The sequence below is a fragment of the Diadema setosum genome, chromosome 16 (genome assembly GCF_964275005.1).
Source record: "Diadema setosum chromosome 16, eeDiaSeto1, whole genome shotgun sequence".
Classification (NCBI taxonomy): Eukaryota; Metazoa; Echinodermata; class Echinoidea; order Diadematoida; family Diadematidae; genus Diadema; species Diadema setosum.
In genome coordinates, this window is record NC_092700.1 from 60,777 (window position 1) to 73,086 (window position 12,310).

The following is a 12,310-nucleotide window of genomic DNA, read 5'->3' on the forward strand; positions in this document are numbered from 1 at the left end:
AAATGCCATCGTTATGGACGGTATCCCAGATATTCATTAAACTTCTCGAGATCAATCCCATAGATCCAAGCCCACTAACCGCTTATTACAATGAAAAACAGAATCAGAAGCTATGGTCAATGGATTACAGATATTGTTGTTCGCGTGACCTACGCAGCTACCGCACAGTACATCGATTTCACGTACACTAACAATGGACAAGTGCTGCAGCAGTACTAAGTAGGCCTAAAGTTGACTGGAGCGTGATTTTAGACAAGATGCAAACTATAACGTTTGTTAGATCTAGAAATGCTCTAGGCTTAAAAAACACTAGATTGTAGCAAAACTTAATAGTAAGGCATACCGCATATTGACCTGTTTTGAAGCCTGCCAGTCTATGAAGGGAAAGAAAGTGGCAATTTCCCCCAAGAGTAACGAGGGTTATTGCTTTAGCGTGACTGTCGTCGTGTACAATACACGTAGTCGTACGACGTGTCTAGCTAGCTAGCTAGCCACTGCTAGCCTGAACACGCAGCGCGTTCGTCACTACCAAGGTCGCGCACGCGCGTGTTAAGATATACCATGTCCGTGCGGGATGCAGGAACACCTTGGTCCAAGCGTTGTTGTAAGTCGACTTACGCAGTTCTGCCTGATTAACATCGGAAAATTCATTTCGAATCTCGACTTACGCAGTTCTGCCAGATTAATCGCCCTCTCTCCTCAGGAATTTTGCCAAAATTACTTTCTAAAAATATCTTTCTGTACCGATTCACAACTTATTTTTTGGCCCACTTGAAAGAGCATGAGAAAAAACACACAAAACACTCAAAACCTGAAAATCGACCAAAATCGACTTAGGGAGTTCTGCCAGATTACGGCCGCATTATGTTTTCGGGTTGTCCGTCCGTCCGTACGTACGTCCGTCCGCTTTCGTTTACGCGATAACTTGAGTAATTTATTATTTACTGCAATTTTACCAAACTTGGTCCAAGTATTAAGTAAGATGGGGCAATGATTTGATTAGATTTTGGGTGAAATCGGCTAAAGGTCAAAGGTCAAGGTCAAATCATGAAATTGCATCCGTTTACGCGATAACTCAAGACTGGACGGAGCAAATTTCACCAAACTTTGTTGGAGGATGATTTATGATGGGACAATTACTTGAATAGTTTTTCAGTGAAATGGGACAGAGGTCAAAGGTCAAAGATCAAGGTCAAATCCTAAAATTTATCCGTTTATGTGATAATTAACTCAAAACTGAATGAAGCAGCTTTCACCAAAATTGGTCCAAGGATGATGTATGATGGGGCAATTAGTTGAGTAGATTTTAGTGACATTGGCAAGCGGTCAAAGGTCAAAAGGTCAAGGTCAAATGCTAAAAATGTTGCTATTTCCCCCGCAAATGGTTCAATGTATCTTCATGGAACTTGATACATATGCATGTACTGACTGGCAGGGATTATCTAGGGAATTTAGGGGTCATGGGTCAATAGTCAGGGGGTCAAAGGTCAAGGTCAACTCCTGAAAATGTTACTATTTCCCTTATATACTAGTTTATGCAATGATTGCATTAGTTTTAAAATTCAATATATGTATTACCTAATGGAGATTCTCTTTGAAATTTCCAGCCAGAAGGTCAAAGGTTAAGGGTCAAAGGTCAGGTTTAAATGAAAAAAAGATATATTTTGTACTGTAATTACACTCTTTCTTCATACCTTGAAAATTATACTCAATGCATAAACTTATAATAAGGTCGGTCATAAGTCAAGTAAAAATCTTCAATTCCGCAAATGTGTGTACCTGCACTCTTTAATAAACAATTTTAACAAACCCAGATCATGGAAAGTGAACATTCAAGATATTTCTGACAAACCTGTCATTTCGATATTTTGCCAGTTATGTAAAACTGTCATCACACATTGTGAAGACATTGTAATATACACCTATTGGGAGAATCATGCATTATGGCGGATCGAGGCATCAGTCGCCATGATAGCGACATTTCTAGTTCTTTTATAAAATGAAGGAATAAATGGGTGGGGTTTCCCAAGTACACAAAGCAATGATTCCAATATTATGTCTACTGACAATTGAATAGGAGATGCTGGCATAACCCCATAATCCTATATACCTTTAGGTGTCACTCTCTAGATGATACATGTACTAATATTACAAATGTGGATGGTAGTGGTTTCTTTGATAGGATAAAAAAATAGTGAAGACTTTATGTGTAAAATCAAATGGAAAACTTTATTGAGGCAATGTCATCGTATCTACTTATTGAAGTGATGGGTGTTTTAATCTGTGTTTTACATCATCCCCCTCTTCACTCCACAGTTACAATCCATAAGTCTTCTTTTCATAATCTACCTCTCGGTGCAGGCAAGGGTTGTGTTAATAAATATATATATATGTTCATTAGATGTGTGTGTGAGTGTGTGTGTATTCTACTATACATATACATATATTTATACGTGGTATGTATATGTATATAAATATAATAGGGGTATCTCAGTTTCTATGAGCATATGAAATCGTAATCATCATCAAAACTTGTATGATATTACCTTCAATTCTACAACAGCTGGAATCAATCAGACACTGTGGAGGACCTTCCATCTCTGCTGCTGCATTACAGGCCTACGCTCAGAGTATCTCCACCATGCCAAACCGTCGGGCTCTCGAGCTGAAGAATGTCATCATAGCAGACAATATCTCTGTCTCCCTTACAACATCAGCATCAACATTTGGACTACGGGTATATCATTTTGTGCGTGTGTGTTTGCTTGATGTTAGTTACTTTACAGGAAATCTTTATTACCCATTTAATATTTTTTCCGATTAAAATAAGAAAAACATCATGCTGAAGTCGCATCCCATTAACTACTCCAAGAAATAAAAATGAAACTGTTATCAACATTGAATAAAACAGTAATATAGTGTAGGATGTTCATGTTTTCACAACAAGTTAATAGTGATCACTGGCTTTCACTATTGAATTATTTCCTGTGGATGATGTCCTCTTTGAAATCATCAACAATGTATATATATATATATTTATTTATATATATATATAATATATATATATATATATATATATAATATATATATATATATATTTATATATATATATATATATATATATATATATATATATATATATAATTATATGATATTGACTGGCCCCGAGGGAGTTACCAAAAAATATTGCCCAAACTGAAAGCATATTGCCCGAGTCGAAGACGAGGGCAATATGTTTTCAGTGCGGGCAATATTTATCTGGTACCTCCCGAAAGAAAGGCCAGTCAATATCATAATTATTACCTATCCCCTAGGTAATTTAAGAAAATATGTGAATACGGCTATACAATATGATACAGATCAAGCCACATTTGACTACCTGTAGACCATCAACATGTTGAATAATTGCAAATTTGTTCATCAATGTGTATCATTCAACTCCAAATTCAAAGATACATATGTAGTTGTAACAGGCAAACTTCAAACATCTGAACGCTCTTGCACTTTATTTTTACTTCTCTGTTTAAAGTTGGAGAGTTGTGAAACTAATGGTCACTGTGCAATTACTGAGCACAAATGGACTAGTCATTGTTTGACGCCTAGTGCTGCTGTAAGTGGTCGACCTTGTATGAGTTGATTTATCAGCGTTCTTCTGCGGCGCGTGTAACTGACACCCTGGACGTCCTGGAATGTTTTCTTTTTGTGGTCGATCAGAATGTTTCCGTTTAAAGCAGGGAGGTGGGGAGAGAGATTCCACTCTTTCTCTTCCCACCTCCCTGTTTTACAGTGTACTCCTATTATAACGACCACGGTTATAACAAAATTCTGGTCATAACGAAGTAAAAATTTGAGCTGCAGTGTCATCCACTATATGTATTTCTATTGTTTATTTGTTCAGTTATAACAACATTCCGATCTAACGAAAGAAAACTGCCGGTCCCGAGGATTTCGTTATAACAGGAGTCCACTGTATATGTAAAACACCCGGATGCTCGTGATATGCTCTAATGTCGCCTGCTGAACTCCCGACCCTGCAAAATACCAACTGTAATTGCCTCGCAAAACTACCTCGTATAGGTAATAATTATATATATATATATATATATATATATATATATATATATATATATAAAGTTTGAGTCGTGTGTCTTCAGCTAATGATGAACCCCTGAGTCGTCGCATCTTTTTGGAGTGTGTATGTAAAGTATAGGAGTATAGGAGGTGGTAGACGTTGCTTAATCCTCACAAGTGACTTTACTCAAGCTTTCGGGCTTCCTGCCCTTTGTCAAGACTGGGGACAAGATACAAAACATGGATATCATATACACACATAGAAAATAATTATGATGATCAAAACAATATCGGAACTGATAACTACGGTGAAAGAGGCAGAAACGGCAGGGAATAATTACACAGTCGGGAGTGTATATATGCATCAATCTTGCATAATATAACTTGCACATATACAATCACAAAGAAGCTTACAAAATATAAGCATTTACAAATACAGTACGTATGACTGAACATCTGCGCATACACAATGGATACGGATGTGTGCGCACAATCAAACATGTGAAACTCCTGGCGTATGTCAAAGCAGGCAGCCATATAAACAATTATGGCAATTAATGAAATCATAATAGTAATTAAATCAAGGAGTGTATGTATGAGTAGGCGGAACATAGGTACACACAAAAAGAGCACATCAGCGTTCTTAACCGGGAATGAGTGTATATAACCGGAGGGCCAAACCCCAAAAAGTCGCTTACTTAACGAGTGAGTTGCACTCTCTCTACAGACTAAGTAGACCATGCTTATTTTCAAGTTTTTATTGTAACAAACAACATTCCACTGGTCTACCTCAAAAAATTTGTTGCGAAAGCCTCCAAATCCAAGATGGCGTCCAAGATGGCCGCCATATTTACTGAATTTGTTATTTGCAAGATAGAATTCGATTGAAACATCAGACTTCAACAAATTTAATGTCATATGAAAGAAAATAAAATTATCTACAAGTTGATACCATTTTTGTGGGTTATTGTGATAATTAGATTGACATTTTAAGGAAAAACACTCATTTTTTTATATTTTTCTGAAAAAAAAGGAAAATCATGAAAGTGCTTGATTCAGCATAAATCAAAGAAAGACTAAAGGATTATCTTGAAACGTTACAAAAATTTTGTTTGACATATAATTAATATTTGGAGAAAATTAGGGGACATTACTATCTTTGGTTCAGGAGTAATAATGTCTCAAACGTGAAAACTCACTACGTAAAAATGGCCACTTTAGTTGTGACAAGACCTTGTTGGTCATAAAAAAGTCTGCGCGCGCCAAGACTACTACACGCACCACTGGCACTGGCGCTTGTAGCAGTGCCAGTGGTGCGTGTAGTAGTCTTGGCAAACGCAGACTTTTTCTTTGACAAACAAGGGTTTGTGCCTGCAAACTAACTTTTCATACCAAGTGGTAGCTCAGGTGACGCTGATTGTTATTATTTCAAAGTAGATTGTTCTGGAGCAGATGAGATGAAGCAAAAAATATCTTTCAAATAGAGGTAGAAGCTTGGAACACTAACCTTGCTATAGAAAGTTTAAAACAAAATTTGGATCAATCACTCAAAAAATGAAAGATTGCAAGCCATCAGAGCTGACATAATTTATTGCACTAAAGTAAATGTATCATTTTGATTTTGATACAATTTTGTCTGTTTTGCTGTCTATTTATATGGTTTTTATATATTCTGAACATTTTAATGGTACATTGTATTTTAAACCATCTTAGGTTTTTATGGAGACATTTTTCAGAATGCACCATGAATATTTCTCTAAAAAGTAAAAAACAAATAAAATTAAAAAGGTGTATGAAAACCATGCAGAAATTAACATCTTTCCCATAATATAATCAATATTTGGAGAAAATTAGGGGTCAGTATTGTATTTGGTTCAGGAGTTATAATGTCTCAAATTTGAAATCCAATTTTACATAATATATATTTGCACGCATCTGTTCCCAAAGACGTCACAGAGGGTCAAATCCAAGATCGTGCTTAAGCCCTCGTTCCACTATGCCATTCTCGCTACGATTTGACAATTTTCTAAGGTCGGGAAGGATCGGGTAAAACCTGAGCCGATCTGGACACAGTACGATGTTAGAACGCTCTAAGTACGCTGCACTTACGACCACCAAGTGCTTGCTACGCTCTTACTGCGATGATCGGGAATGAGACATTACGATCTATGCCGCTGCCGGTACGCTTTAGAACGATGTAGCTACGCTGTCAGTGCGATGTTGCCGATGTTATCCGATCGATGCAAGCTGTATTTACGCTCTGAACGATCTATACGATCTTCTCACGCTGTTACCCCGTTCAGAGAGCTGAAAAGTGCCCGATGTGCCCCGATGTGCCCCGATGTACCCCGATTCGACTGTCGGTCTGCAGTCAGTCAACTTATTAGCATGCAGAACCGAAGAAATATACTGTGGACCTCGAAGAGGCTCCTCAACTCACGATTCTTTTGCAGCAATGCATTGTATAAACAAAGACGTGCTGATTTTTTCCAAGGCTTTTTCTTGATGTCCTTGCTTTTTATAGTCCCTCTTCCTCCAGTTGTAGATGATTTCATATTCTTCAAAATTCTGATATGTCCTCTTCCTCCTCTTTCAGCATCCTCGCCTTTTGGGTAGCTGCTGCGCTGCTTTCTTCTCTTCTGTTTCTTCATCTCTTCTTCTTCTTCGAAAATTACAGCTAAAATTACTTCCCGTTCTTGTGCCGATGTTACTACGCTCAGAAAGACCTTGTTACGCTCATTCCGCTGCGTTTACGCCGTCACTACGCTCTCCCCGCTGCGTTTACGCTGTCACTCTCCCTGCTTGCCGTACGATTAAAAATATGTCAATTTTGATCGGGGAGATCGGGAAGAAATTTTGAACCGGTTCAAAATTTCTTCCCGATCTGAAAAAATGCCTGCTCCAACCCCGATCTCCACATGCTGCTGCTACGATGCTTCCGATCCCCGTACGCTTTTGCCGCTCTCTCCCGATCTGCTAGATCGGGACAGATCGGGGTCCAAATCGTGATAGTGGAACGGGGGCTTTACTTTTCGAGTTCCACTCTCTCTATAAACAAGACCATACATGATACAATTAAGTATACTAAGCAATGTTCCGTAAGTACACCTCAGTAGATTTGTTGCAAAAAACCTCCAAAGTACAGATGCGGTCCAATAGGGCCGCCAGTTTTACTGAATTTAACACTTCAAACATAAAATTTGATAGAGACATTGGATTGCAACAAATTTGATGTCATATGAAGGAGAGCAAAACTTCATAAAAGTTGATACCACTTTAGCTGTGCATTGTGATAAATGGGGGGGGGGGTGTTTGCTTCTCTTTTTTTTTTTGGGGGGGGGAGGGAATACATATTTTTATATTGTTTTGAAAAAAGGAAGAAATGTAAAAATGCATGCTTTAATATTTATCAAAGAAGAACTGAATAATTGTTTTGAAACCTGCGATTGAGATTGAGATTTACTGAGATTGAGACATAATTCATATTTCTGGAATTATAGGCAATATCATACACTGTTGACAAGTTAACATCTAAAACTTGAAAAAATATATTTATGCATTATAAATTTTGCATACAATGTGTTTACATGGTCACATGCAATATTGTTATGATTTAGTGACTTGCAAGTACTAACTTTTCATGCCAAATGGTATATAGGTGTCGATATACTGTAGCATTTCATCATAGTAGATTGTTTTGAGACAGATAAGATTGAACAGAAAGTATTTTCCAAAAATGAGATAGGAGCTTGGAATTTGGCACAAATTTTGCCAATGTGTAATATTTAGCGATAAAAATAGTATCCACACAAAATTCAAGATGGCGGTAATTAATCAAGGTTGTCGGTCAAGGCATTATTTACCATTAGTGCACGTAAAAAAAAAAACAGCTTTACTTATAATGCCTCAAACTAGTTCTAAACTGTGACTTAGGGATAGAACAACTAATGTACAAACTTAAATCAGTATAATTAATGCTAAATATTGTTAGATAAACTAAATAGATCTGATAAGAATGTTTTTTTTATATACTAAATTGTTAACAGTTATCATGGTTATGGTTTCTTGAAAAGAAATGGTGTTATCTCCGTATGGTTTAGGCTTTATTAAATATTTTTTTTTTTACATGGTAGAATGTTTTGTGATACAACTAACCTGCACATATAAATCGAATGTGATATTTCTCCCAATGGTAGACAATACCTTTAGTATGTTGCGTGAAAGTTAAATCTCAGCTTATACACTGTATCTTATAATTTGATATATTTTGTTAATCTTCTTATATTGCTGTCTATTACATGTTTCTATATATCCGAACGATATTGTACTAGTGTAAATCATATTGAAGGTCTTATTTTTTTTTTTTTTTTGGGGGGGGGGGTGGGAGCTCATTCCAGTGTTTGGGTAAGGCCCAATCTTTGATAAAAAAGAAATGCTTCTGTATCAAAGATATGCTTTTTTTTTACTGATGATGGTATATGTGTAATAATGTCTGATCCGCAGATGTCCTTGAAAGCCCTTCTGATCCGAACCCCCCCCCCCAAAAAAAAAAAAAAAAAAAAAATCCGACATGGCGGCAATTTCTCACCTTTGCTCTTAAATGTGTTGTGCGAAATTACTTTTCAGTATATTGTTCGAATAAAATTGTCCAAATTTATTATTCGTGCTGTATGTTCACATTTACAAATAAGCATGCTGAAACTGTATTTACTGTTATCAGATTTTCTTACATTGTTTTTAGGCTGATTTCATGTGGGTTATAGTGTCACAATTGATCTGAACTTATGCCATTGGTATGTCTAGATGCTTTCCCATATTAGATATAAGGATCTCTCGAGAGTGAAAATGTTCATTTTCATTCATTTTAGAGTGACCTCGTGGATCACTCGAAGAGTGGCGAGTGATCCCTAAGGCAGGGCTCGACACTAACGGTGGTCCGGTGGCCCAGGGCCTCCAAAAACGCACGTCGGGCCACCAAAATGTCAGAAATGAAGAATTTGGTGGCCTGATCGGGCCAACGAAAAAGGTCGGATATTTGCCTTTGGGCCACCAAAAATTAAAGTTAGTGTGGGGTAAGGTCACTCTAAAATGAGTGAAAGTGAACATTTTCGCTCAAAAGTCACTCCAATTTCACTCTAAATTCACCGTTTTCTGTTATTCACTCCTCACATCAAAAGTAAAAACTTCCACTCGATTTGTTTTTTTTTTTCTTTTTCGGAGAGTAGAATATCACTGGTTTTAAAAATATGTCCCTAAAAACCTAAAACGGTTTAAGATAGCGTAACAGACAAAATTGTATCAAAATCAAAATGATACATTTACTTTGATACACTATGTCAGCTCTGATGGCCTGCAATCTTGCATTTTTTGAGTGATTGATCCAAATTTTGTTTTAAACTTTCTATAGCAAGGTTAGTGTTCCAAGCTTCTACCTCTATTTGAAAGATATTTTTTGCTTCATCTCATCTGCTCCAGAACAATCTACTTTGAAATAATAACAATCAGCGTCACCTGAGCTACCACTTGGTATGAAAAGTTAGTTTGCAGGCACAAACCCTTGTTTGTCAAAGAAAAAGTCTGCGTTTGCCAAGACTACTACACGCACCACTGGCAATGCTACAAGCGCCAGTGCCAGTGGTGCGTGTAGTAGTCTTGGCGCGCGCAGACTTTTTTATGACCAACAAGGTCTTGGTCACAACTAAAGTGGCCATTTTTACGTAGTGAGTTTTCAAGTTTGAGACATTATAACACTTGAACCAAAGATGGTACTGTCCCCTAATTTTCTCCAAATATTAATTATATGTCAAGCAAAATTTTTGTAACGTTTCAAGATAATCCTTCAGTCTTTCTTTGATTTATGCTGAATCAAGCACTTTCATGATTTTCCTTTTTTCAGAAAAATATAAAAAAATGAGTGTTTTTCCTTAAAATGTCAATCCAATTATCACAATAACCCACAAAAATGGTATCAACTTGTAGATAAGTTTATTCTCTTTCATATGACATCACATTTGTTGAAATCTAATGTTTCTATCGAATTCTATCATTTAGATAACAAATTCAGTAAATATGGCGGCCATCTTGGACGCCATCTTGGATTTGGAGGCTTTCGCAACAATTTTTTTGAGGTAGACCAGTAGAATGTTGTTTGTTACAATAAAAACTTGAAAATAAGCATGGTCTACTTAGTTTGTAGAGAGAGTGCAACTCGACCTCTGTTTTTAGGTTTTGGCCCCCCGGTTAATAATAATGTGGTGGCAGGGAATAATTACACAGGTGGGAGTGTATATATGCATCAATCTTGCATAGTGTAACTTGCAGATATACAAACACAAACAAGCATACAAAATATAATCATATACAAATACAGTGTACGTATGACTAAACATCTGCACACACACAATGGATACGGATGTGTGCGCACAAACACACATGTGAAACTCCTCGCGTATGTCAAAGCAGGAAACCATATAAACAATAACGACAATTAATGATGTGTCCATGTATGAATAAGCGGAACATAGGTACACACAAAAGAGCACATAAGTAGCCTTCTTAACCTGGAATGAGTGTATAATAATGTGTTTAACAACATTCAGGGTTACAGGATCTATAAATACGTACGGTGTGAGGTGCACACTTCACATTTGGCCCGGTTACATGCCAGCAGTCAATTTGCAGCCGGTTGTGGGGAACCGGAACATTCTGGTGGTATTGGAGAAAAACATAAAAATGGGGGTGGGCTAGTGGACAACTAAACATAGTGACAACACTAACAATTCGGAACATTATGGGTTGTTCTTAATACTTAGTGAATTGAAAAAAAAAAATGATTGTTACTTACTGTGGTGGTGGTTGGAGTTAGGCCTGCTAGCCAGGGTGAGGTGTTGTGTGTGGGCTAGGAGGGCAGCTCAGCGAGGTTGTGAGGCTAGTCCAGATTCTGGACGTTTTCTATCATTACGCATCCACGCGCCGCTCCACAGCTTATCGCGCTATCCCCTGTAACCGCTCGATGCCAACAAACCTGTCCGAAAAAAAACGTCCAGAATGGTTTGACAGTGCGTAGGGTCAAAAGTTCATATTAGGTATGCTTACGTAATGCCCAATCTCTCGCAAGCTCATTGCGTATGCATGAAAACTAAGGGATCGATCACAGAAAAGTTATGTGGGATCGATCGATCTGCTTCCAGCTGTGTGCATTGCACCGTGAATACAGTGCGATCTGCAACAATTACTAATTATGTGCACAGAGATGCCTGCATTTTTGCACAACACACATTATCACAATCAAAGAGCCAACTCTTTGATCACAGTGCAATGCGATACATGTACTCATTTCTTCAGTGATCCGTACCATGCATTGTTGCACAGCTGATTCGTGCAACGTTTTTGACTGGCTGAAAGTTATGGTTGCAGTCATGTCCGACCTACTTTCACGTGGTGTTTTGGACTTTGTTGTGCCCAGATTCGATGATGACTTGAATATTATTCTTGAGATTGAAAATGGCGAGCTACAAATCGCCAGCTCGCCGATGTATGACTTGTGATGTGCCACTTCTAACGTCCAAACACTACATAAAACTGCAAAGAACTCTGTGAAGGTCGTGAGATGTGGACCTCAAGAAAAGTTGGAAGATTTGTTTGGCGATGTTATTGTTGGTAAAGGGGATCAATATGTTGTTTTTTTTTTTTGAGGGGGTGGATTGTGCCGATCATATTCATTAAAAGAAATGATTTTGTCATCAATTATTCTTCCTTAATAATATTGTATGATGAAATAATCAGAAATTAAAGAAATTCTTTAATTGACATAGGCACTTGTGGCCCACTAAATAACAATGTAATTTTGTAATAAGCTCAGGGCTGTGAGATGTAGGTTCTATGAACCGCTACTTAGCTATGGTATACAAGATATCAAGCATATTCTGATCAGGGGTGGTGGAGGTGAAGGGGATAGGGTACAACCACATTACACAATTTGTAGTGCAAAGTTGTGAAGTACATGTAAGGAACCAGAAGGTGCCTTTTTTAGAGAGCAGTCTAAATTTAAAGAAAACTTTTATAATTTTATTACCACTTCATGTAGGGCCTACTGGGCAGTTAGACCGACACTATTCACTTTGATAATTTCTGTAACAGAGACAATCAGACCAATATCCCTGTTGTAAGAATACCCCGTCACTCAGTTTTTTGTTTGTTAGTCTTCATGATAGTAAAGCTAACCTTAGTAAACCAAGAT

General features: G+C 37.4%; 1 protein-coding gene across 1 annotated transcript in view; it reads left to right on the plus strand.

The window, feature by feature from the left end:
• LOC140240179 (uncharacterized) overlaps positions 1-12,310 on the plus strand; it is a 138,537-nt gene that overhangs the window by 23,884 nt on the left and 102,343 nt on the right. Inside the window, exon 3 of the mRNA XM_072319977.1 lies at positions 2,564-2,630. Within this exon, the coding sequence (XP_072176078.1) occupies positions 2,564-2,630 (67 nt within the window). The remainder of the gene's footprint in view (positions 1-2,563; positions 2,631-12,310) is intronic.